Source organism: Amphimedon queenslandica, unplaced genomic scaffold, assembly GCF_000090795.2.
Source record: "Amphimedon queenslandica unplaced genomic scaffold, v1.1 AMPQUscaffold_13446, whole genome shotgun sequence".
Taxonomy (NCBI): Eukaryota; Metazoa; Porifera; class Demospongiae; order Haplosclerida; family Niphatidae; genus Amphimedon; species Amphimedon queenslandica.
In genome coordinates, this window is record NW_003546318.1 from 198985 (window position 1) to 226172 (window position 27188).

A 27188-nucleotide genomic window follows, 5' to 3' on the forward strand; every position below is an offset into this window, starting at 1 on the left:
GTCCTGCAGATAGTCTCTGTGCTTTTCTTAACTGTTCACTGCTTAGTGCAACCATATAGTAAGAAAAGGCTCAATATACTTGATGGTCTTTTAATGCTAGATCTGGTCTTATTGAGTATTCTTCACGGAAACACTGCTAACATTGTCTTTGATGACATCCAAGTACTCAAGACTATCATAGTGTACATATTGGTGCTTTTACCACTTGCCTATATTGTGCTTCTTTGTGTCATTCATCTCTTTTACATTTTGAAGTCAAAGCTTAAAACTAACCAAAATGGAAGGCAAAGATTGGAGGAAGAAGACACAAGAGAAAGAATTACAGCAATCACAAGGTCTACAGCAACAAGATCTTCAGTTTCAGTTACTTATGACATCAAGGATGGTGATGATGCTATCTTTGTTAACAGGTTAGAGAGAGAGCCGTTACTCTTTGCTCTGAATGATGATGAAAGTACCGGTTCTGATAATAATTATGATGCAGTTCGTAAAGAACCAGCTGTGTCGATTATTGAATTGTCTAGAACTGCTGGAGATGTTTAAATTTTAATGTGGACAAATTTATTAGACTATATGCACTTTATGTATATATGTGTGTATGTGTGTGTGGCATTTCATGTGTCTGTGTATTTGATGAGATATTTTGCTTGTTGCTATTATACTTTTTTACTTTCAGTAATCACACATTTGTGAGTTATAAGCAATTGAGCATACAATGTGAGCTTATTAGGTGAAGTCAGTCCTGTACAGTAGTATGTGTACGTCAGGGATAGGGTGTGGTGGCAAAAAATATTCATAGTTTGTTTTATGATATTCTATATATATATTCTATATATGATGTAATGCACTTTTTGCCTAAAGTCACTGAGCCTATACAGACAGTTCAGATAGGAAGATGAAAGGACCTACAAGCTATAGCTTCTACATTTTGATTCTGTCTCTGGTTCTGGCTAGCACAGTTACCAGTCATTATCATGAATGTCCTCATGACAAACTGCCAACAAAAAAGGTCAGTAGTAGTAGCTCTTTTTATCATTAAATACATTGACTATATTAATATGCAGTTTTTGATTCGTACACACTTGGAAGGCTCTACTGATAAAGCTACAAAGAATGTTGGAGGAGATGATGGTTTTAATCAACCAATTCGCATCAATATTCATTATAACTTTAGTATTTTTGGAGTGTAAGTATCATACTATTGCTTTAGCTACCAATTGTTGCTTTCCTTACAAATGTTTAACATTACTTTCAGTGGCAATTTCATGTCAGTCAACTGAGTCAAGCATCACTACTTTTAAAAATAACTTACCAGTAGCAGTAAAGTTGGAAACATCCCCTCTAAATTTATCAACAATTAAAATTTTGAAGCAATGTTTTTATTCACAATTGAATAAATTCAAAAGTGATGTTTTTGATTCAATCTTGCTTTCTAAGCTTTATCAGCTGAGCTTGTATAGGTCTAATTTATACAGTGACAGTTGCAAATTTTTGTGGGTGCTTTCGTGCGTGTTCAAGACATGCTCAATGCACAATACATCAGTTATTATTAGGAATAGTAACACTCTAAGTATAATGATAACAATAGTAAATCAGAGTGTTACTATTCCTTTTAGAATTGGCTCTTTTTAGATTAACTGAGGACAAACAAGAGCAAGTCAAGGTTTGATATTAGATTCCTTTTCTTTTACTATCAATTTGCTTGCATATCATTATTACTTGCATATATGTTATTATATGAATTTTGCTATCATATCATAACATGCAGACTATCATGGGTCAAGTAAAAGAAAATCTTGAGTCAATCCTTACAGTGAGAAGAACTCCATCCCCACTTCGATTACGAAGGTATGAGTATTAAATACATTTCTTTGATATTGATGGCACTTGTAGAGCTTGTGACGGTGACAATCCATTTATTCTAACAGGCCCAACTGAGCCATGCTTTAATCGATGCTCAAATAATTCTGCTATTTGTAGTTTTTTTCCAGTACCATCAGATCATTTACAGGTAACTATTGCATTTATTTATTTCATAGACCATGTGAACATTAAATATGAATAATATGTTACTCAAAATTCTACAAAACTGCTTGCACTTTCTGAATTAAGATAAGCTAATGAGCTCTGAATAACTATTGTTTATAATAGCGTTGTGTTGAGTGCAATGGAGATCGTAGCAATTGTGTTGAGGCTTACAGTGATGGACCTGGCCTTGAAGATACAGATCTTGCTTTGTATGTGTATGGAGTTAGCCTGTTTTGTGGTGCTAGCACTATTGCTTATGCCTCATCCTGCCAATTGGAAGATCAATATGACAGGTAATATGTTTTCTATTTTAGAATTGTATCATTTTATCCTTTGGCATACTTTATTATAATGGTCTATAATCATCTTTTATTATAGGCCTATAGCAGGAATTATTAATTTCTGCCCATCTAATATTGATGATGATGAAGAGGTTTTCCAGGTTGCAAAACATGAAATTTTTCATGTGCTTGTAAGTACCATGCACTATTGCTTATGTGTACAGAACCAAAGTGCATGTCTGCTGAAATATGAACAGAATTACCCAATAGCTTAACTGTTCTACAACTATTCATGATGCATATATGAACTATGATTAAAACAATTTTTTTCATTTATCTTTGCTAATATTATGTAGGGATTTTCAAGTAGCTTATATCCATGGTACAGAGATGAAAATGGAAACCCAAGAACACGTAGAGATGCCAATGGTAATCCACCTACTGATGCCAATGGGTTAGTTAAAAAGTATTGTAAAGGCATATCTATGATCAATATATAATAGTGATTATGTAGCAGATGAAAGTACGGTTAAAATGGTAAACTTAACTGACTGGCAGACAAGATTTGGACCAACAAACAAAACAGTTACTCAATTAGTTACTCCAAAAGTTGTGGTATGCATAGTGGCAATAGTTACGCCCTCTAATGTATTTATGCACAAAAATTAGGAGGTTGGAAGGCGTCATTTTAATTGTAATACTTTGGAGGGTGTTCAGTTAGAGGATCAAGGTGGTGGTGGCACTGCTGGATCACACTGGGAGAAAAGATTACTAAATGTAAGCACATGTTGATACCTTGTTTGTTATACAATATTTAAATATTGTGTTCAGTATGAAGCTATGACTGGTGTCATATCTCAAAATATTGCATTCTCCAACTTCAGTTATGCACTGTTAGAAGACAGTGGGTATGTTAATGATTGTATATTTATCAAGATGAACTATTGTAATCATATAGTTGGTATAAAGTTGACTACAGCAATGCAAGTATATTAGTCTGGGGACGTGGTGATGGATGTGGATATACAGCTGGTTCTTGTGGAGGATATATTGACACAAAGAAAAGACAGTATGTAATTCCAATGCTACTATTGAATTGACTATTTAAATACACAGAAATCAACCAATAGCTCCATTCTGCAATTTCTTTAATGATGAATTTAACCCTCAAAACCTATCTTGCAATATAGATAGGACAGCAGTTGCTTTTTGTAACCTTGTGGATAATTACTACTATTATTTAGATGTATCTATACCTCCAGAATATCAGGTAGAAAAATAAATTTGTATAATGATTATATATTTGTATAATTTTAGTATTTTAATTCGGGTGCAAATTTTAACAGCTCAGCATTTAGACTCCCATTTTATGGTGGAATTGTTCATACAGCAGACTTCTGTCCATTTTATTTTGATTTACCGGTAAGTATAGAAATTGCCAATAAATTTAACTTTTTATAATTAATTATAGTTTAGGCAAGCACTTGAAGGCATATGTAGGAAAGGGATCCCTTTAAGTAATATATTTAGTATAAATATACATTACGTATTTATATCATGTAATAGCTGATAGTAATGAAGCAGCAGAGACATATGGGCCTAGGTCACGTTGTGTGGATCACTCTGGAAAGTGGCAAATCACTAATGGCTCAAACACATACACTGCCCAATACAGTGCTGGATGCTATGAGGTATAGGCATAAAGACTGCTTGTAATTTTTTTACAAGTCTTGTTTATCCTTGTAATTTCTTACAAGTCTTTTTTACACCTTGTTCACACTTCAAGGTGTAAACAAGGTATTAAAAATTTACAAGCAAGAAAATTTAGAGGGCATAGTCAATAGGCTTCATCTAATCCCATGCATTCACAGAGTACAAGCGTTCCTAACACATATTCATGTACTCTAATTTTTGTGGGTTAATTTGTATGAATTTTATATGCTATTAATCGTCTTACATGTGTCTATTTTGTAGTACCAATGCTCCAATAGTGTTGTTACTATAATGATTTTTGGGCAATCATATACCTGTAGTAGAGCTGGTCAAGTGGTATGCTACTCTTTATTATATCTTATATACGTATTGAGTGCTTTATAGATACAAGTTGATCAGACTGCAGATGGTGTGAGGTATCGTGGAGGGATTGTGTGTCCATCTTGTGTTGAGATATGCTACGTAAGTACTATATATCTGTAATTATTATTTTAACTGTTAATAAATGAATTTTAGGATGATTTTGAAAATTGCCCAGAAGCTGGTAAAAAAAATGATTATCATAATGATACTTTTATTCATATTTATTATTAAGCTGAGTTATATGGAGAGTTTGCAAGTCCTGCTCCTCCTACTGACAGTGTTGGAAGTCTGCTGCCAATGGTCGGGTTGCTTTTTGTAGCCATCTTTGCCTCTTTTGCCGTCAACTATTAAACTTTATTAGTGGTCTGTGTGTGCCTGTAGTAGTAGTGGTAGTAGAGACTAGTAGTAGTTTTTAGAAACTTTTTAGAGTTTCTATTTTGCTTTTAAAAAGATGTTTTGAATATTTGACATTGAGCCAGCAAACTGATAATAATTATTATAATGCAGTTTGTAAAGAACCATGCATCTGTGTCTGTCATTAAATTGCCTATAAAAGATATGCATGTAGTCTGGGTTAGTGGGTTTGTATGCAGCCATTTTCAAACGTGACTAAAGGCTTTAATGTGAGTGCAGTATATGGTGCAGTAATCTGATTAGTGTCACCAAACTTCCCTCATTTCAGAAGGGGCTTGAACAGTTATTTTGTTGTATCGTTAACTCACGCTGCACATAACGTGTGTGTTCTGTGTGTGGTTTGTTTTGTATTTCATATTAATATACTTTGTACTCAACTATGATTATAATTTCTGATAAATCATAAATCTAATTTTATGCATGATATCAGGAACTTAAATAAATGTGAACTTTGAGGAATTGTTGATCCAGCTAGATGAAGTAATAGTAGCACTGCTACTATTACTTCATTCTGGCTAGATTGAAGGAGGGGTTCACAACAATTCCTCAAATTCCATGATGTACTAATGTACTATAGACTTTTAATGATATTCATGGTTTATTCAGCCAAACCCTCTTTACCAACTAAAGTTTACATGCACTCTATGATGTAATGAATTTTTGCCTATTTAAACCACTGAACAAGCTTCTAGACTATATCAGACAGTTTGGTGTAAAGCAAAAAAACAATTAAGATGAAGAGTACAAGCTATAACTTCTGCATCTTGATTTTGTCTCTTGCTCTGGCTAATACAGTTACCAGTCATTATCATAAATGTTCTCATGACAAATTTCCTAAAAAGGTAGTGCAACATTAATATAGAGCCCCTTTCAGTTTTGTGTTGTGTTAACAGTTTTTGATTCGAACACACTTAGAAGACTTTGCTGATTCTAAAGCTACAAAGAATGTTGGAGGAGATGCTGCTTTTAATCAACCGATTCGTATCAATATCCATTACAATTTTACTGCATTAGAAGGAGAGTAAGTCTAAATTTTATGTAGCATAATAATTGAACAAACAGCATCCACTAGGCAGCTTCATTGCTGTCTAATGTCAGTGGTTGAATGAGCAACCATGCTGCCAGAGGTAGAGAGACTATCTACTTGAAGCAATATATTGCCCATGCAACTTCATCAAAAATACTTGCAATGAAGTTGCTGAGTGGATGTCCCTTGACAATATTCAGTAATAATAAGAGTAATTAGATAGTAATAGTACTAATGTCAGGAGCCCATGAAAGAAGAAGGAGAAGGTACCCTTCTCTTCTTCTTTCATGGGCTCCTGCTAATGTTCATAGAGTACAATTATTTTAATATCATTTACCAAGTCATTAATTTTATTATCATTTAAACTTTAGACTATCATTGGCACAGCAACAGCAAGTGAAGGTTTGATAAAGTTTTACATTATTTAAATTTTTATTATCATTAATCAATTGCAGTCTGTTATGAGTCATGTCAAAGAAAATCTTGAATCGATCCTTACAGTAAGAAGGACTCCAAATCCTCTGAGATTACGAAGGTAAGACCAGTCAACATACATACAGTTCCTTATCAATCCAACTTTTAGGTATTGTCGTCATGACAAAGATGATTTTGTTCTAACTGGTCCACTTGAACCATGTCCTGATCAATGTCTAAATAAATCACTTCTTTGCAAGCAGTTTCCAATACCAGCAGAACATCTACAGGTAAATACAGCTTTGATTCAAGAGAGAAGCTGGATTATTTTACACATACATTTTAGCATGCATCTGCTGAGGATTTTATAGTGTTGTTGTTAGCATAGAGTATTTTACTGAGATTATATATGATCTGTGTTTGTGTGAATGTGCATGTAATAATATCAATAATAACTTTTGATGCATTCACAGCGTTGTGTGGAGTGCAATGGTGACAGTAGCAATTGTGTTGAGGCTTACAGTGATGGACCTGGTCTTAAAGATACAGATCTTGCTTTGTATGTGTATGGTACTGCTGATCATTGTGAACCGGGTGTTGTTGCTTATGCTGCGGCCTGCCAATTAGAAGATCAATATGACAGGTACAATTATTTTACATAGTTTGAATATGGGTCAATCATTTTTTATTTTATAGACCAATATCAGGAGTTATTAATTTCTGCCCAACTGATGATATTAGCGATGAAGAGGAAGTTTTTCAAGTTGCTAAACATGAAATTTTTCATGTTCTAGTGAGTTAATTCTGCCTATAAACATACCATAAGTGCTTGTTATCATGGCATATAGGGATTTTCAGATAACTTATATCCGTGGTACAGAGATGAAAATGGAAACCCAAGGACACGTAGGGATGCCAATGGTAATCCACCTACTGATGCAAATGGGTTAGTTAAAATAGTATTGTAATGGCTCATTTATGATCAATATATTATAGTTATTTTGTAGCAGATGAAAATACAGTTAAAATGGTGAACTTAACTGACTGGCAAACAAGATTCGGACCAATAAACAAAATAGTTATTCAATTAGTTACTCCAAAAGTTGTGGTAAGTAGTAGCCTTTACTTATACACATACATGTAGAAAGTTTGAGCTGATTTCAATCAAAATAGGATTTTAAAAAAATTTATAAAGTTACTCAAAAATTTTGTTAAAGTCTCTGTACTATATATATAGTTTCGGGACTTTGGCCAAATTTTACCAAAATTTTAAAGGAAAAAATTCTGCAATTTTATGATTTTTAAAAATACAAATACATGTATATATTTATGTTGCGTAGAAGTTTGAGCTGGTTCAGGTCAAAATTAGATTTTTACCATTTTTAAAGTTGCTCAAAAATTGGGCCAAAGTCCCTGTACTACAGCATAGGATTTTAGGCCAATTTTTGCCAAAATTGAAAAGGAGAGAATTTTACATTATTATTATTTTTTCTTATGAAATAATTATTATAAAAGCCCTCTAATGATTAAATAAACTACTATAGGAGGTTGGAAGGCGTCATTTTAATTGTGATACTTTGGAGGGTGTTCAGTTAGAGGATCAAGGTGGTAATGGCACTACTGGCGCCCACTGGGAGAAAAGATTACTAAATGTAAGCTCATACTGGTAGCCTTGCCCATTATATGCAATGAATTTTTCACAGAATGAAGCTATGACTGGTGTCGTATCACAAAATGCTGCATTCTCCAACTTTAGTTATGCACTGTTAGAAGACAGTGGGTATGTTATTGATTGTATATTTATCAAGATGAATTATTGTAATCATATAGTTGGTATAAAGTTGACTACAGCAATGCAAGTATATTAGTCTGGGGACGTGGTGATGGATGTGGATATACTGCTGGTTCCTGTGGAGGATATATTGACACAAAGAAAAGACAGTATGTAATTTCAATGCTGCTACTATTGAATTGACTATTTAAATACAACAGAAATCAACCAATGGCTCCATTCTGTGATTTCCTTAATAGTAGATTGCATCCTCAAAACCTATCTTGCAACACAGACAGGACAGCAGTTGCTTCTTGTAACCTTGCGAGTTACTACTATGATTTACCTCGAGAATATCAGGTAGAAAAATAAGCTTTAAATTGTACAATGATTATTTGTATAATTTTAGTATTTTAATTCAGGCGCAAATTTTAATAGCGTGGCATCTGGACTCCCAATTTATGGCGGAGATGTTAAAGCAGCAGACTTCTGTCCATTTTATAATGATTTGGTAAATATAGAAATTGCTGATAGATTTTAAAATTATCAATTATAGACTTATCGGGCACCTCGAGGTATATGCAGGAAAGGGATCCCCTTAAGTAATATTTATAGTATAATATTAAATATTTATATCATGCAATAGCTGATAATAATGAAGCAGCAGAGACATATGGACCTAGGTCACGTTGTGTGGATCACTCTGGAAAGTGGCAGATCACTAATGGCTCAAACACATACACTGCCCAATACAGTGCTGGATGCTATGAGGTATAGGCATAAAAATTGCTTGTAATTTTGTTACAAGTCTTTCTCACACCTTGTTCACACCTCAAGGTGTAAACAAGGTGTCAAAAAAATTACAAGTAAAAAATTTTGAGGGCATAGTCAATAGTCCCATTCACAGAATACAAGTATTCCTAATACATGATCATGTGCTGTAATTTTTTGTGGGTCTAATTTTTATGAATTTTATATCATAATTACATGCTATTAATAATTGTATTTACCATGTATACTTCATAGTACCAATGCTCCAATAGTGCTGTTACTATAATGATTCTTGGACAATCATATACCTGTAGTAGAGCTGGTCAAGTGGTAGGCTACTCTTTATTATATATGTACACATTGATTGTTTCATAGATACAAGTTGATCAAACTGCAAATGGTGTGAGGTATCGTGGAGGGATTGTGTGCCCATCTTGTGTTGAGATATGCTACGTAAGTATATTGATCTATGTTCTGTATTACTTTAACTGTTAATAATTCTAGGATGATTTCAAAAATTGCCCAGAAGCTGGTAAGAAAAATGATTATCATATACTTTTATTTATATTTATTATTAAGCTGAGTTATATGGAGAGTTTGCAAGTCCTGCTCCTCCTACTGACAGTGTTGGAAGTCTGCTGCCAATGGTTGGGTTGCTTTTTGTTGCCATCTTTGTCTCTTTTGCCTTCAACTATTAAACTTTATTAGTGGTCTGTGTGTGCCTGTAGTAGTAGTGGTGGTAGTAGAGACTAGTAATAGTTTTTAGGAACTTTTTGGAGTTTTTTGTTTTGCTTTACAAAAAAAGATGTTTTGAGACAACAAATATTTTGTTATTATCCCCATACACCATTAGTCCAGACCGTGATAGCGGTATCTGTATAAATGACAGAACAACTAGCTAGTTCAATGAAGGAAAAAACAAAAGACAATGCAACAGATGCTACATCTAATAGATTTGACAACAAAAGCCTAAGAAAAAGATATAAGATATTTTCCTTTATAACACCTACTATTAAATAATATATCAAGTTTGAGTATCAAAACAATAATTAATATCCATCACAAAAAATTTAGTTTTTAATCTTTATTTCAAAGAGGTGCTACCCCAAGTGGTATGCCACGCCTTGGTTGATAGGGAGTTGTCCTTGGTACCATAGTAATGCAATCAATAATTGGACAGACACTGACACACAGTGTACAACCAGTGCAGTCTTCTGTAATGTGGGGTAGGTGAGTGTCTTTATCAAATGTAATGGCCTAATTTAGCATATATGAATATTGTATCACATTATGTTAGACTCTCTCTCTCTTTTAGGGTTTCCCACAAGATTTTGGTATAGTTCTCAGCTTCTTGCCTGATCTATGATATTTGTCAAAAATAGCTAGGAGAGACTTTTCCATTTTGAGCTGATTCTGATTAAATTGGATTTATTATGAATTTTTAAAATTGCTCCAAAAGCCATGCACTATAGTGCAGTGATTATCAGCTCATGAAGTGTGCTGTTTAGTACTCTGCTCTCTCTTCCCTCCCTCCCTCCCACCTCTCTCTCCCTCTCTTTCTCTCTCTCTCTCCCTCTCTCTCTTTCACCTGGTATCCAGAGTCATTGCAAACCATATAACACTTCCCACAGTTGATGCACATGTCTTCATCAATGAGGGCAACAGCTTGTTGCTTTGTATCCAGGTCACCCCAAGCACCAATCATTGGTAAAACACGACCTATAACATCCTAAAAATTAAAAAATTAACAACTACTACAGCTATAATAAATGCATCATTTTCAACTTTTAAGTACGTGTATGTGTATATTCTATGTTACTAAAATTAGAATTAAATTGTTCTATTTTTAGATAAACCTGGTCTTACTTTAACAGCTGGTACAGGCTTGCTTGGCTTATAGGAAGGTCTGTGAGTTTCAGGGCTGAACTCAGTGAGTGGAGTAATTGATTTCTTGTAGTCGGAAATCAACTGGTCCTTCTCTTTAAGATATGGGCCAAACTCTGGTAAACTCTATCATTAAAAATATTATGCATAAAAAATTTATATCTTAATAAGTTATGCTCCTGTTATTAATTAATTAATTAATAATAATAAAAGGCAAAAGGCATATTTTAAATGGAAAATTATTTATGTACTTTTCCAATAATTTCTGTTATTTTTGGTGTAATGACTTTCCCTTTTTGATGCTTTGCGGTTGGCGGGCACTGACCATCCCAATCACCTAATTCGCTGACAGACTAAAATTAGAATAAGAATAAAGAATATGATGAGGGAATTATAGGCATTACTTGAAGGTAGAGTAAGGCCTTTAGTCCAGTAACATAATCATCTATCAGTGTGTACTCTTGATTGTGGATAGCACTACAAACCTGGAGAGAGAGAGAGAGAGAAAGAGAGGGAGGGAGGGAGGGAGAGTTTTAAAATGTTATATTTAAATCTCATTGCTCCAGTTACTTGTAATAAAGTAGCTCCACAGTGCAAGAACTGAAGCCCGGCCTCAGCAGAGTCAATACCTCCAGCTGCTAGTATAGGGAATCCTGGTAGGGCCCTGGCTATGGCCGACACGTCTCTAAGAGCAATCGGTCGAATGGCGTTACCGGAAACGCCACCGTATGTTGTCCTGTTTTCGTTACCGACTGCCGGCCATGGGATACCATTAGCTTTCACACCCATTAGACCTGATACTGTATTGATAGCTGTTACACCTGTGGCTCCACCTACAAGACACGCCCACAATTATAATTACCATTTTAATTGTGTGTACTCTATTATTTGACGACACTATTAAACTCATTATGTCACTTTTAATTTTGGTTTTATCCATTGATAAACTTAATAAAATTACACAATTAAACGTACATGTAGGTATAATATAAATTCTATTTTTATTTCCATTGTAATCACCTTCCTGAGAAGCTCTTGCAATGTCAACAATATCTGTCACATTTGGCGTCATTTTTGCAAAGAATGGGATTTTCACTGCTTCACGAACCCAGCAACAAATTTCAACGACAAGTTCCGGGTCTTGGCCACAAGCTAGTCCCATTCCCCTCTCTCCCATACCGTGAGGGCACGATAGATTCAATTCAAGAGCATCAGCACCAGCTTCCTAAAAAATTGGAGGAAGAAAATTTTAGTACAAAAAATTTGTAATAAGGCTATAGCCCATGGTTTTTTCTGAAAAATGGCCCCAAAATCACCTTAAATTTTTATTACACTTTTTGATGTATATTGATGTCCTTATGCTATGTAGCAAGTTTGAGCTGATTCCGACAAAATTTTTTCGAGTTACGGTCATTTTAAGAAAACTCCGAAATTCTGAAAAATACCCAAGGCTATAGCCTATGGTTTTTTCTAAAAAATGGCTCCAAAATCAACTCAAATTTTTATTACATTTTCTGATGCATATTGATGTAATTATGCTATGTAGCAAGTTTGAGCTGATTCCGACAAAATTTTTTGGAGTTACGGTCATTTTAAGAAAACTCCGAAATTCTGAAAAATACCCAAGGCTATATATAGCCCATGGTTTTTTTCTAAAAAATGGCTCCAAAATCACCTCAAATTTTTATTACATTTTCTGATGCATATTGATGTAATTATGCTATGTAGCAAGTTTGAGCTGATTCCGACAAATATTTTTTGAGTTACGGTCATTTTAAGAAAACTCCAAAATTCTGAAAAATACCCAAGGCTATAGCCTATGGTTTTTTCTAAAAAATGGCTCCGAAATCACCTCAAATTTTTATTACATTTTCTGATGCATATTGATGTAATTATGCTATGTAGAAAGTTAAAGCTGTTTTCGACAAATATTTTTCAAGTTATTAGCATTTTAAAAAATGAACCAAATTTGAAAAATACCTAAGGCTATATAACTTAAATTTTCTAAAAATGGCTCCAAAATCACCTTAAATTTTCATTACATTTTCTGGTACATGTACATTATTGATACTGACCTCACTAGCTTTGCATAAAATGGTCCAGTCCTCTTTAGAAAAACCGCACATAACACTAGCAATAACAATCTAAAAATAGAACAAAAGTGTTACTAAAAATAGAAACAAAGTCCCATACCTTATTAGGAAAGTCTCTCTTCAATTCCCTGATGGATTGGAGCCAGTATGCACAGGTCTTTTCACTCACCAGTTCTATGTTGAGATATGCATTCTGTCCAGGACCAAACAAATGGCCGCTAGTGGTACCACGGACAATACGGGGAGACACATTAGTTATAATATCCTAATAATATACCAATAATATACTAATAGTATTCTCAAATCAATATATACATACATGTATTTCAAAAATCATTCTGATACTGATCATATCTTCATGTACATGTACATGCAACAAAAATACTAAAAAACTAACAAATATTCTTAAAAGCCACACTCTGATAATATACTGATAATATACTGATAGTATACTGACCTTATCAAGTGTGTAAGTTTTTGTGACAGCAAATGCCCAGCCAGCCTCAAAGGCTCGACGTATCATGGCACTAGAAGTGGTGGGAGTGGCAGACGCCAAACCGAAAGGGTTTTCAAACTTGAGGCCAGCAAATTCAATTGATACATCAACGGAATCAATAGGAGTGAAGAACTGAGGGAGACTTGGCTCAGGCGGAATATAAAGACCATGGAGAGACTAAAAAAAATTATATCATAATATAGCAAGTAATTTTGAAAGGATAAATTTGGGCAGATTTGGCATTTTGATAGCCATTTGTCTAATTAAAATCAGACATTTTGTACCCTGTCAATCACCAAAATTTTAGCAACTTGCTAAAACTTTTCCCCTCCAAAATTACCTGCTATATGGTACTAAATAAAAATACAGTACATTATGTACTCTTGATATTAATAATATAATAATTTAACAAAAATAATAAGAAAAAAGATTTACATGTACTGCATGTGTATATAAATCAAATACATTGTAATTATAAAATACCTGTAGATAGCAGTGCATATGCCAGGAGGCTTGTTTCCCATCATTAACTGCTTCAACAGTAGTAGCAGCAAGACCAGCAAGATCACCGCCACACCAGACATTAGAGAGACTGGTCTGCATTGTGTCGTTATTGACCTCAGGGAGGGACCACTGGTTGAACTTTATGGGAGACATTGCCTTTATAACTAAAAGAAAAAAAGTGAGAAAAAGATTGCAGTACATTTGGATTAGTATTTAAGTATATGTTTGCAAACATACACTGTACAATGTACATGTATATTAGCACGTTTGATTAGCATGTTTGAGAGAGATCAAGTATAAGTTTTTACATGTACATGTACATGTACATACCATCAGTTTCTGATAGCTCAGAACCAAAAGCGGAAATGACATAATCGACTTTTAATTTCACCACTTGTTCTTCGTCAATGATCCATTCACCAGAATCAGTCTGTGGAGAAAAAATTGAAAAAGCAATTCAATAAATTATATAATTTTCTCACCTGTTCCGTACGACAAAACTCCATAGCAACAATCTTCCCATTCTTCTGTATAACCTGTTAAATATTTGTTGATTTTTAATAATATTAAATTAATGAAGCCAGGGTTTCATGTACTTGTTTCGGAGACAAAAATGGTAGAAATTCACATTTCTCCTCTTTAGCTAATTCAACCTGCAAACGGAATCAAATAACTCCTCCCTCCTTCCCTCTCTCTGCTTACTTCTTCAGGAACTGCCCTCATGTTCGTAAATCCTTTCCTAAATACCACAAAAACTCTCCTCGCTCCACACCTCAGTGCCGACGTGGCGCAATCAAAGGCAGTGTCACCAGCCCCCAGAACAATCACGTTCCCGTTGAGACGAGGGAGGGAGCTAGAGGAACAAGAACACATCCCTAGAAGCATAAAATGTCAAAATTAAAAATAGATATTAATTATTATTATTATTAATTGAAAATCAATTATAATTAATTAAAAAAATTATTTATAAAAGTGTAATTATACATGTACGTGTATGCACTTTAACTTTAATTATATGAACTTTATATGTGCTTTGTACACAGTGTTCTACATGTACATGTATATGTACTTTATATGTACATGTACATGTACATGTAGGTTTCTCTTACCTGGTTTGCTGGTACTACAAACAAGAGGTAGGAAATCCTTTGAAGTATAGAATCCATTAGCTGACGTGAGACTTTTAAAAACTGGAGCAACTTTAGGATTTGGGAGACCTACATAGAAAAAACAAAGAGGGTATGTAATGTATATACATGCAGTTGGTGATTCTGTACAATAAATTTCTTTAAACTTAAATTGGAAAAAAATTAAATTGTATTACAATTTAAATTTTATGTATACTTCCTAACCTATTCCAATAAATATTGCCTCATAGCCCTCCTTTAGTAAACCTTCAACCGTCAAATCACCAGCTGACAATGATCGGCCCAATTCAATCTATCAATGAATGAACATTATACTACATGTACATGTAATTTGAATGGACACTATACTACATTTATAATACAATTACAATTACATGTACATGTACATGTCAATAATCGGTACAGCTAGGGCAAGCAGCTGTTTTTATACAATGATCTCAAGTTTTCTCATTTCTCTTTGCACGTACTTTAACTCCAAGATCTTTCATGAGTTCAACTTCAAATGAGACGACATCATACGGCAAACGATACTGAGGAATCTCAGAAGAACTGAAAAAAAAATTTAAAACAAATGTCATATTTTTCAATCTCCTCTTTCTTATTTACCTTAGTCCTCCAATGTATTTCTCTTTCTCAAATATTGTTAGGTCGCTGTAGCCAAGACGAGCAAGGAACGTGGCACAGCTGATGGAGGCTGGACCACACCCAATCAATGCAACCTGTACAAGAAAAATAATATTTATTTTAGGAGCTTGTAACTCATGAATTTCTTAATGGAAACAGCTCAAACTTTCTATATAGCATAAGGACATCAATATGCATGAGAAAATGTAATAAAAATTTGGGATGATTTCGGAGCCATTTTTTGGAAAAAACCATGGGTATAGCCTTGGGTATTTTCAGAATTTCGGCGTTTTCTTAAAATGGCCATAACTCAAAAAATATTTGTCGGAATCAACTCAAACTTGCTACATAGCATTAAGGACATCAATATGTATCAGAAAATGTAATAAAAATTTGGGATGATTTCGGAGCCATTTTTTGGAAAAAACCATGGGCTATAGCCTTGGGTATTTTCAGAATTTCGGCGTTTTCTTAAAATGGCCGTGACTCAAAAATATTTGTCGGAATCAACTCAAACTTGCTACATAGCATAAGAACATCAATACGTATTAGAAAATGTAATAAAAATTTGGGGTGATTTTGGAGCCATTTTTTTGAAAAAAACATGGGCTATAGCCTTGGGTATTTTTCAGAATTTTGGCATTTTCTTAAAATGGCCGTAACTCAAAAAATATTTGTCGGAATCAACTCAAACTTGCTACATAGCATAAGGACATCAATATGTATTAGAAAATGTAATAAAAAATTGGGATGATTTTGGAGCCATTTTTTTGAAAAAACCATGGGCTATGGTTTAAAAAATTAACTTGTTTTAAAAAGGCTCTAACTCAAACAATTGGAGGTAGAATCAGCTGAAACTTTCTACACAGCATAAGGACATGTATGTAAGGACGTCAATATGTATAATCATAGTTATACATGTATTTAATATATTTACTTTTGATTTATAACTCTCGGGCAATGAATCAACAGCTGGTAAGGAAGGATCCCTTATCTGTGGCACCCTCATCTTCTTAAAAACCTAAAGAAAATTGTAATAATAAATAAATAAATAAATAATAATAAATATATGATTGTAATCATAATAACAGTAACTCTAACTTCAGTTGCAAACTGCTGTAGTCCTCCAATATTAATAGGACCCTCTTCAGATGCATAAAGGTTACAACCGCCCACACAAAGGTCACTGGTTGGACACACCATACCACAGGTAAGACCGAGAGGATTATCCGAAAAGATAGACCTTGAAGCACCATAATAATTCTAAATATTAAAATATATTCAGTATGCATGTACAATAATAGAATATGATTCCACATTGTGGCAAGGTTCCATATTAAAAATATATATGTGTATGTACATGTACATATATGCACATGTACATGTACAATAATAAAATAATGATTATCATTCATTTCTACAGTTACTGTCTCCCCTACTTGGTCTTTTTCTCTTGTCCCTTACTTTATTGCTAATGCTGGTGATGAATCCTTTAATGTCCAGTTGAGTAGGGCAGCTCTTTTGACAGGGGGCATCAGCACATTTGAGGCATCGGGCAGCTTCACGTAATGCTGCTCTCTCACTCAATGTGGTGTGCTTTATGTCATCAAAATTATTCTCTTTGCTAGCACAAGACTAATGGAGAGGAGAGAGAGAGGGGGAGAGAGAGAGAGAGAGAGAGAGGGGGGGGAGGAAAGAGAGAGAGAGAGGACAATGAAGGCTTTGATTAGCTTATCAGTTGCAGTCCGGCCTACTCAGGCCACCTTTACAATAACCATTGACACCTGTTTTGATTATAAAGCAATGATCTAATGAATACATCAGTTTTTATACATCCCACGACCAATTATTGAGCCTATACACCCACGAAAATAATTAGCATATGACATGATTTATTATTAGTTAATTACTTTTTAAAGCATGCAGCTCTACTTACAGAACAAGACTTGTCTTGGTTTCTTTTCCAGTGCTTGCGTGCTTTCCTAGTCGTCTCTGTGGATACGGTGCTTGCAAAGCGAGGGACTTTAGGATTAAGACTCAAAAGTGCCTGAAAAAAAAAACAGCCAGCCCAACATGATTTCAAATGTAGCATTGGGCATACTTCTATGTCAGGAGGATCTCTTGAAACATTGTCAAAAGACATGTTTGTTTATTTTAGAGTTCAGACTATTTTCACAAAGCACGAGCGCTTCTCACAGACGCGCCTTGTAATTTTTGACGAGGTAATCACGTGACTTCAATTTTGCTGCAAATCCCAAAAGGGTGTGGCTCATTGTTTGCACCAAACAAGAAGCAATCTCCTTGTAATTTTAAATCCCTTGTCTCCAGCAAAGCAGCCTCGCTCATCTCTCAAACAGGCCATGTCTCGTGGCATCTTTGCTTATCTCACTAGGAGTGGTAATCCAAAGAAAAAGGACGAGCAGCAGAAGAAGAAAAAGAGGCGATGGCTCTTCAGAAGAGCAGAGAGCTCTTCAAGCTTAACTGACGACAGAGACAATGGATTCTATGGGAATTCGGGGCCTTCCTTTGCCGGAGTTTCACCCTACGGTGATATTTCACCGAATCAATTCTTCAGTAAGACTGGTCTGCAGAAAGATGGTGAAATTATTGAAAAGCATCACAGAAGAGGAGGAGGAGCAGCAGCAGCAGAAAGAAAAGCAAAGGAACCTGAAGTTGACTTGTCACTGGATGATTTTGATCTCCCTCAGGCAAATGTTCTCCGTCGACCATCTTTATATGAGGTTTTTGAGAATAATGGTTCAAAGAAAGAGCCTGCAAAAACCCTTGGTCCTAATATAATGCTTGATGAAAATGAAAGGAATGAGAAAAATGAAGACAATTCTGAAGAAGATGACGATGAAGAAGAAGAAATTACTAGTCCCTATGAGAAGGACTCATTTCACCAGCGTATGGACTCTAAAGCAAGCTGCAGTAGCTCTGATAACAGAATGAAAGCAGTCGTCTCTCCTCAAACAAGTGATGGTGACGTGTACAGTAGAAGGAAAGACAGGAAGAGTGTAAGATCACTCACTGAGGAATCAATAGGTGAGTATAACTTGATATAAGAGCAATGAAATGCATGCAATTGCACACTGCAGCAAACATGTCATGGCTCAGCTAGCTACATCTACAAACCAGATAATTAAATTTTATGATTATTTTTTTCTTTTTTTATGCAGCTGTATACTCTGAAGCACAAGCTGACAGCAGAGTAAAGAAACACGGGAGGGAAAAGCTGCGAAACATGCCACCACACCCGCCATATTTCCCCTTCCATCCAATGCCCATTCCACCTCATCTCTACAATGGAAAGGATCGGGATAATTCCTTTCCACCTCCATTCCTCCCTCCTCCTCCACTTGGCTATAGATATCCGCCGCCTCATCCCCACATGATGTTCTACCCTCACCCTCTCCCACCTCCTCCTTCTCATCCTTCACAGCATCACCCTCACCCTCACTATCCTCACGGTGTTCCATTTCCTCCTCCTGGATACCCTCCTTTCTTTCCACCTCTACAAGAGGAGGAGAGGGAGCTGGTTGAGGGTGAGAAGAGGAAGCAGAGAAAGAAGCAGAAGCAAAAACGTCAGAATAAGCCAAAGGAAGTAGATGAATCTTTGCATAACGAGGAGCCAAAAGCAGAAGATCCTTTTGCAAACTTAGATGACATACCTCAAGGCCTTAACAATTTTTTATATTGATTAAGTTATTTTAGCTGTAATGTACCAACTTGTATTATTTAATTTAAAACATCTTTCCTCAAGACTACAGCCTGTGCAATAAATAAAATCAAAAATAAAGCCAGCAATGAATGTATATAGCCCTACCTTCATTACCCATGTGACAAAACATAGGAAATAATAATAAAATACTAAATTCATTTCATATCAATAAAAATCATTAAAATACTAAAAGTATGCTAAACATATATCAAAAATTATTCTAACAGCACTGACAACACCATAGCTGTACTATAATAGTTTACTATATCTACTATACTTATTGTGGGCAGCAAATACTTTTAAGTATGCGTAAACCAATAAAAGTAATGATTGGTGTCCCACATAATGAGATCGAGGCAATGAATAAAATAGACCATGAGAGATATTCAAGTTTATAGCTGACGTAAACCATATCCTTTGAACCATAAGACGATGCATTATATTCACCTTGAGCTTGTGCCAGGAAGCATGAGTCATGTGTAATGAGTCCAATATTACTGGAACAAGACTCATTGTTCTTAACTTTGCAATTTGGTAGCAACTTGCTTACATTAAAATATGTCCTTATTTCATTTTTCGTGACCAAGAATGGTTCTGTTCCACCTTTAAGGTCAGCAATAACAAAGAAATAATATGATGCTTCCTTTCTCATTCGAGCTGAAGTGAAATCAAACTCCCAATAGCTTTTATCAGTTGGCACATCCCTCGTATAAAGAGCTCCTTCAAGGCTTCTTTCCCCAGATAAATAGCTTTTATACTTCACTACATCATCAAAAACTATGATTTTAAGTTCCTCTTTTCGATTTATAGATGTAAAATTGAATGCATAGAACATCAAAGCAGCTTTACTTTTTGAGCAATACCAATATTCATCCAGAACACACTTATTGATGTAGATTCCACATGCATTGAATGCTACTTTTAAGGATTGGCGTTCAATTTGTGATTCATACAGTTTATGGACCTCGTAGCATGAAACTTGGTAAATATAAGTAATCATGTTTGGCTGAATATAATCACTTGTGAAATTTGTATTGTTGAAAGTTATCATAGATGAATATAGACCACTGGAATTTGCTTCAAGAAGAACATAATCATTTCTGACAACTAAATCCTTATTGTGACCATATTTGGCTCCTATCATGACAAGATCAGTCACTAACAATGGTAAAGCAGTCATCATGATGAATAATGCAATAATCAAAACAGCTTGTTTTACTCTGAAAGGACAGCACATTTTTTTGCAGCATTGTTGGAGTGCTGTTACGAGCCTCTTTCCTTTACTAGCCTGACTATCTCCTTCAATAGCATGACTAGCCTGACTATCTCTTTCATCCAGCTCCTCATTTTGTTCCTGGATATTACCTTTAGACCTGGTACTCTGTGGCAGAAGATGCGCTTTCTCTGAATTCACTACGTCCTTGTAACAGCCTGAACCTATATGACATTACATACATATATATAAGTCAAATGCCTGAGTTTTTGATACTAGACTGAGCTATGCTCTAAAGTTGGGCATCCAGTATGCAGCATTTATGCTTGCAACTTGTGGTTAAATCTTTGATGTGGTTGGGCAACATGTTGCATGAAGTAGAGAGACTCTCAACTTCATGCAACATGTTGCACAACCACATCAAAGGTACTAGCAAAAAATTGCCTAGTGGATGTTCACCTTTAAGCTACATACCATTTTCACTTGGTAAAGAAAGGGTGGTATGTCGATCATTAGATCTAGGTTCGCTCTTATAAACCAAGGTGCTATCTTTTGCTCCATGCTCTTGCCTTTGCTCTTGCTCAGGTTCGGGGTAGTCCATTATCTCGTCCATTATATTCGCCTCAAACCATAGATTACGTAGTCTATAATATCTATGCTCAAATTGCAAACTCAAGCTAAAGGGGCGTAAAAATGCACGCGCGCGCGCGCCATGCATCAGCCCCACCCTTGTACACGTGATAAAACGTGTTAGTGTGGGCCATAATTTTGGACTATAATTTTGCCTCCTGGTAAGTGGTAATTATTTTATTTTGTTCAAATGATTGATGTTTCAATGCTAGGTTCTAAAATCTATTGTTTAATAGGCTTTGACAATTAACGATGAATAGAAAGAATATTACAGTGAAACTAGATAGTTTGAAAGAATATTTTGGTTGAAAAGATGTAGATCTATATGTGAGTCAAAGTTAATACAGAGTGTGTATCTAAATGAAAATGCAATATAATATACTTCAGCCATAGTATTTTTTTTTAATAATTGCCTCAGAAGTATATTGATCCTTATGAGATTACGAGTTTTAAAGCTAAAAGCTACATAGTCTAATTTCTGGTTTGTGGTTTTGGTTAACTTCAGATGCTCATAATTAAAAGTTGTTTGGAATTACTCAAACTTTCTGTGGTGTAGTGATATCATACCAGAATGGTCCAGAAGTGAATTTATTAGGTACCTTAAGCTTACTATTTTTAGCGTCTACTAAATTTAGCTATATTAGCGAGAGAGCTTTAAACTGCTAAATTAAATAGACGCCAAAATAATTATTATTTATTATAATGGTTATTATTTATAGTTAATTTGGTTAAAAACACTAAAATTAGTAACGCTAAACAAGACTTTTGCTGAATTCGCTAAAATTAGTAGATGCAAATAATAGTAGGCTTAAGGTATTTTATTTATTGTGGCTATACCCACTTTAGAATAAGACACCTTGTCATAATTTGCTACTTGTTAAATATGGTCACGGTATGGGTAAAAACAATCTCAAGAGTCAAGATACACTGAAGTATAATCACAGCTCACATTTTTTGTGTCTACTGAAGTGCAAAATCCATAAATACTAACTGAGAATTTTATAAATGGTTTCAACTAGAAAAGAAAGCACCTAAGTGACGAATACTCACGTGACAAAATGTGTGGCTTGAGACTCCACCTCTAAAATAATTATCTATGTAATAAAACATGGTAGTTTATTATTAGGTCATTTAGGTGTGACCATAGTTCCTATTATTTCTTGGTAATTATTTTAATTTTTCCAAATGATTAATGGATCAATGCTATAATTAGGTCAAAAATGTGTTCTAAAATTTATCTGTTGGAGGAGATTTTGGTTAAAAGATGTATATGTAAGTAATACAAATTGTATGTATTGATCTTATCTACATAGTTATAAATTGAAAACAAGCCTACAATATTGTTTTTAAAATTTCCACCAGCCAACAAATATAATGGCCTCCATAATTGGTTTATGGAACTTCAGATGGTTTCACGTAGCCAGACTCTCCACCCATTTGAGATAAGAAAGTTATTTGGATCACTCAAACAATGTCAAGGTACATTGAACTCTGATAACAGCCCACCCCACATACTTTGTGTCTACTGAAGTGTAGAATCCATAAACACTACTGATGATTTGAAATTTCTCCAGCTCATAGTACTGATTTTAAAAAATCTCGTTCAAGATATATAATTACTGATTTTAAAAAATTTCCTTCAAGATATAATATTATAATGATGCCTTGATTACAAGTTTAAAAGCTAAAACTAAGCCAAATACCATGGTCTGTATATTTGGTCTATGGCCTTTGGCCCACATACATGTAATTAAAAACTTGTTTTGGAATTACTCAAACTTTTTGTGTGGTGTACAAAGCAAAAATGATATACACTATTTTATTTATTTTGCAGCCTTTGGTATATTATGCACCACATGGTGATGGTTCAAACAATCTGAAGGTACACCATAAATTATAACCAAACAGTAGCCCACACCCAGCTGGTGTGTCAACTAAAGCAAAATCCATAAACACTACTGATGATTTTATAAATGGTTTCAACTAGAAAAGAAAGCACATAAGATTTGTTTATTTCAACTTGTAGTAACATAGGAGGCCAGGAATGAGTCTTGCTGTCGCTGCTCTACTTTTTCTTGTGTCTTTCTCTGCTTCTGAAAGCAAATACCAGTTCAGGAATCATCCAGAAACAGTCCTCTATTCAAATAATGGTACCAGAGTGAGTGGCATCCAAGACCACTTTCAAAAGGACATAGTCCTAGGAGGACTCTTTACAGTATACTATGACCTTGGAGGTACTGGGGAAGGTAGCTGTGGCAATGTTATATTTGAGGCTGGTATTGAAATGCTTGAAGCAATGCTTCATGCAATCGACAGCATCAACTCTGATCAAAATCTCTTGCCAAATATGACACTGGGTTATGATATTAGGGACACATGTAAGCGGGAGAATATAGCACTAGATGAAACTATAGATATGCTGTTCTCAAGCACAGATATACAGCTTGACAGTGCTAGCTGTCAAAATTCTAACATGACGCTACAGTCTCCAGTGTCAGTAATTGTTGGGGCTTACGAAAGTTTCCTTAGCATTCCTGTAGCAAGTTTATTACGTCTCTTCAAGAAACCTCAAATTTCATATGGGTCTTCATCAACTGCTCTAAGCAATCGTGAATTCTACAGTTATTTCTACCGGACTTTCCCACCTGATGATCAACAAGCGCAAGCTATGATAGACCTGATCCTACACTTTGGCTGGGACCACATCTCAACCATAAATTCCAATAATTTGTATGGTCAGAGAGGAATTGAGGAAGTGAAGAAGCATGCTGCAGCTAATGGTATCTGCATTGACTTTGATGGTTTTATCACTAACGAGTTTAAAATACCTGACTACATTGCTCTTGCTCGAAGGCTCCTCAACTCTTCATCAGATGTAGTCATCCTTTTTGCTTCCCTTCATGAAGCAGAGACTTTCCTTAAGGAACTAAGCAAACTTCATTCCTCTCTTAAAAGTAATCGACATTTTCTGTGGATCGCAAGTGATGCATGGGCTGAATTAACAGATGAAGATTTTAATAACATAACTAGTGGGAAGTTTGCATTTCCAGTTTATTCTAAAATCTATGGCTCATTTAATAGCTATTTCTCTCAGCTAAGTCCCTCAGTAAACCTACGTGACCCATGGTTTTCACGCTATTATGAACAATATTGCAAAGAAAATAATTGCATTCACAATAGTAGTATCACAGATACGCCTGGCTTTCGACAGTTCTCAGTAGTCCCTCTTGTTACTGATGCTGTATATGCTGCTGCTCATGCTATTAACAATTTCATACAAGACAATTGCCCTCACCCATTGCACTGGCAGCCACACAATCAGAGCTGCATCGGATACAACAAGTCACTGGACAGCGAGACACTAAGGCAGTACATTAACAGAGTGAACTTTACCAGCCCAACTGGGAATAGGGTGGCTTTTGATGAGTTTGGCAATGTGCAGGCAAAATACACCATACTGAACTATCAGCTGGTAACTTCATTATCCTGCCAGAGCTTAAAATGCTCTCAAGATTTTGAGTTAAGGGAAGTGGGTGTATGGGATGGTAGTGCTTTAGGGGATAGGCTTGAGATTTTTTCAAATTTTACTAAACAGTTTGGTATTAATCAAACTACAGGAGATGTGCTGTTTTCACTTAATTCATACTGCCAGAGTTGTAGTCTTGGGTATTTTAAGAGGGTAGTAACGTCATCATGTTGTGGTACGTGTGATCCTTGCCTTGGATCAAACTATACTAACACTAACTCTTCAACAATGTGTATGACATGTCCTGATAATATGTGGGGCAACAATCCTCTCACTGGTAATACTCATTGTATAGATATTGATGAATCATATTTAAAACCATCAGATGCATGGGGTATAGTACTGATAATACTAGCCATCATTGGATTAATAGCTGTAGTATCTGTCACATCTGTTTTCATCTGGTTCTGGAATACACCAATCGTCAAGTCTTCAGGAAGGGAGCAAATGATGCTAGTACTAATTGGAATAACTCTTTGTTTACTCTCAGCTTTACTGTTCCTTATAAAACCATCACCAACAGTCTGCGGTCTTCAAAGGATAAGCCTGTGGTTCTCTTCATCTCTCATATTAAGTGCATTACTTGTCAAATTAATCCGAATAACTCGCATATTCATGCAAAGAAAAGTAACAACTAGACCGATGTTCATAGCTCCAGCTTATCAGATTCTTTTTACATTTATACTCGTTGGCTTCCAAATGCTACTAGTCATCATCTCACTTTCGGTAGCTCCTCCTAATATCAAGCAGACAAAGCAATACAATTCAGAGAACTATAACGACTACCCAACACTTACACTTCAATGTACTCTGCCCCACACAGCAACGATAGTCCTCCAAATGCTCTATTACTCTATCCTTCTCATTACTAGCAATGTACTAGCTGTTTTCACTATAAGATTTCCTGCTAATTTTAACGAATCGAAATACGTTTCATTTGCCACCTTTTCCCTGACCTTCCTTTGGCTGGTTTTCATACCATCCTACATAATCACTGCTAACACAGCCACTCAAGGCTACGTTATGTCTTTCATGATTCAGATGAGTTCTATCGTCACACTTCTTTGCTTGTTTGGTCCGAGGAGTTTCATTATGATTTTTTTGCCTAAGATGAATGTCAACAAACTTCAACCGACCCCGAATATCAAAGGATTTGATAAAGGTATTGCATTGAAGGCAAATATTGACTCACCAGCTAATACCGTTACTAAAGGGACCATTTTGGACTCACAAAAGGAATAAACATTGACATGATCACTGCTTGCTTTTGTTGGTGAAACTAAATTTTTGTTTCTGTAAGTGTGTTTTTTTTATTGTAGTACTTTAGCTTCAGTTTTTGTACGCGTACATTCTGAGTGTAATGCAGATGGTAGTGTTGTTTGTTTAACCTTTGACATTTTATTTCCTTATTCGTATTATTTTGTCCCAACAATATTCTTTTAACAAAATTTTGATGTAATATATGTAAAACTTTCTCCTAGTCATTTTCCATGACATACTATGTCTTGAGCTGATTCAAATTAAAACTGCTTTTAAACTGTTATGCTATACTAAATAGATGGAGCTGAAACTGACCAGTATTACATGTAAAGTTGAGGGCAAAACATCATATATTACTCCACTACTGGCTGCCCTAGGCATGTTCTATTAAGGCTTCCTCTATTCCAAGATGACATCAGACGTGAAGCTGTAGCAATTTCGAGTTTATGTCAACAAACAAAAGTATAAACTAATAATCATAAGTCATGACAGGAAATAAATACAGCAGTCATCACAAAGTCTCTTGCATATGCTTATTCTTTGCTATACATCATGCTGCTTATAACTACCTGGAGGTAATTTATCGACAAACTATTTGAGCACTTACAATTGAAAATGAAATCTAATTACTCAACTGTGCCTGCAATAGCATTGCCTCAGTCATTATACCTTATATGTTTATCATGAAAGTGTGGACATGCTATTAAAAACCGTCAAAAGTTGTCATACAAGTATAAAGGCATGTTTACATTACTTTCGTAGTACAGATGCAGATAGTCTTTCGTTTATTGGGAAAGTAAATATTATTATCAAAACCTATTCTTAATATATTGTCAGCAATAATGTACACAAGTCGTAATACAATCACACAATATTCAAAAGAGAATTAAGGAATTAATGCACAAAAATTATAATGAAATTTACATCCGTAAAAAGTGTGATATTTAAGACACACGTATGTTAATGTGTAATATTTGTAATATTTTAAAATTAAATTCAGTTTTGTAAGTCACACTCACATATAGTCTTCCTGGCTTAGTTTCTCCTTATTGTCGCTGTTTCTCTGCAGTCCTGGAATGGCCATGCTGTTTTTCGGCGTTGATAAAGCCTTAGGAGTGACTCCACCCGTAACCGAGAGAGTCTTTACATTTCTACTAGGAAAGAATATCATCAAAAAGACTCGAGGACCAAAGAGACAGATAAGGACGGCGAGGGCACTCATTTGTACTGTGAAGGCTATGACAGCTGTTTGGTTGATAACGTCTGATGCAAAGTAGCCTGATATAAAGCCAAGCCACATCACGCTG

General features: G+C 35.1%; 6 protein-coding genes across 6 annotated transcripts; 4 read left to right on the plus strand and 2 right to left on the minus strand.

Moving 5' to 3' along the window:
• The first annotated feature begins 850 nt into the window (after positions 1 to 850).
• On the plus strand, positions 851 to 4853 carry LOC109581333 (leishmanolysin-like peptidase). The gene is made up of 20 exons (XM_019995382.1): positions 851 to 1009; positions 1065 to 1186; positions 1633 to 1663; positions 1769 to 1848; positions 1894 to 2011; positions 2152 to 2321; positions 2407 to 2500; positions 2666 to 2763; positions 2813 to 2924; positions 2979 to 3086; positions 3141 to 3217; positions 3268 to 3378; positions 3426 to 3579; positions 3627 to 3731; positions 3781 to 3826; positions 3876 to 4000; positions 4284 to 4358; positions 4407 to 4484; positions 4539 to 4566; positions 4618 to 4853. Exons 1-20 carry the CDS (start codon positions 896 to 898, stop codon positions 4734 to 4736), a joined length of 1965 nt encoding a protein of 654 aa, XP_019850941.1. The 5' UTR covers positions 851 to 895; the 3' UTR covers positions 4737 to 4853.
• Positions 4854 to 4941: 88 nt separating this feature from the next.
• On the plus strand, positions 4942 to 9621 carry LOC109581334 (leishmanolysin-like peptidase). Its single transcript, XM_019995383.1, has 20 exons — positions 4942 to 5641; positions 5693 to 5820; positions 6198 to 6228; positions 6282 to 6361; positions 6410 to 6530; positions 6714 to 6883; positions 6937 to 7033; positions 7089 to 7186; positions 7237 to 7348; positions 7785 to 7892; positions 7944 to 8020; positions 8071 to 8181; positions 8233 to 8371; positions 8421 to 8522; positions 8568 to 8613; positions 8658 to 8782; positions 9038 to 9112; positions 9158 to 9235; positions 9287 to 9314; positions 9362 to 9621. The coding sequence occupies exons 1-20, from the start codon at positions 5534 to 5536 to the stop codon at positions 9478 to 9480; spliced, it is 1953 nt and encodes a 650-aa protein (XP_019850942.1). The 5' UTR covers positions 4942 to 5533; the 3' UTR covers positions 9481 to 9621.
• Positions 9622 to 9679: 58 nt separating this feature from the next.
• LOC100641502 (dihydropyrimidine dehydrogenase [NADP(+)]) lies at positions 9680 to 17761 on the minus strand. The gene is made up of 24 exons (XM_003385858.3): positions 17633 to 17761; positions 17468 to 17578; positions 16996 to 17166; positions 16633 to 16794; positions 16469 to 16552; positions 15514 to 15626; positions 15375 to 15456; positions 15112 to 15199; positions 14869 to 14976; positions 14462 to 14634; positions 14356 to 14412; positions 14242 to 14295; positions 14090 to 14189; positions 13739 to 13923; positions 13217 to 13432; positions 12860 to 13024; positions 12742 to 12810; positions 11687 to 11891; positions 11237 to 11499; positions 11071 to 11151; positions 10918 to 11019; positions 10649 to 10792; positions 10371 to 10511; positions 9680 to 10039 (listed from the first exon to the last, which is right to left on the minus strand). Exons 1-24 carry the CDS (start codon positions 17672 to 17674, stop codon positions 9872 to 9874), a joined length of 3084 nt encoding a protein of 1027 aa, XP_003385906.1. The 5' UTR covers positions 17675 to 17761; the 3' UTR covers positions 9680 to 9871.
• A 22-nt stretch (positions 17762 to 17783) lies between these two features.
• Positions 17784 to 19300, plus strand: LOC109581336 (pollen-specific leucine-rich repeat extensin-like protein 2). Its single transcript, XM_019995385.1, has 2 exons — positions 17784 to 18576; positions 18711 to 19300. The coding sequence occupies exons 1-2, from the start codon at positions 17892 to 17894 to the stop codon at positions 19229 to 19231; spliced, it is 1206 nt and encodes a 401-aa protein (XP_019850944.1). The 5' UTR covers positions 17784 to 17891; the 3' UTR covers positions 19232 to 19300.
• A 58-nt stretch (positions 19301 to 19358) lies between these two features.
• Positions 19359 to 21127, minus strand: LOC109581335 (uncharacterized). Its single transcript, XM_019995384.1, has 2 exons — positions 20940 to 21127; positions 19359 to 20689 (listed from the first exon to the last, which is right to left on the minus strand). The coding sequence occupies exons 1-2, from the start codon at positions 21076 to 21078 to the stop codon at positions 19530 to 19532; spliced, it is 1299 nt and encodes a 432-aa protein (XP_019850943.1). The 5' UTR covers positions 21079 to 21127; the 3' UTR covers positions 19359 to 19529.
• Positions 21128 to 23093: 1966 nt separating this feature from the next.
• Positions 23094 to 26069, plus strand: LOC100641630 (metabotropic glutamate receptor 3-like). Its single transcript, XM_003385859.3, has one exon. The coding sequence runs from the start codon at positions 23140 to 23142 to the stop codon at positions 25861 to 25863; it is 2724 nt and encodes a 907-aa protein (XP_003385907.3). The 5' UTR covers positions 23094 to 23139; the 3' UTR covers positions 25864 to 26069.
• The last annotated feature ends 1119 nt before the right edge of the window (positions 26070 to 27188 follow it).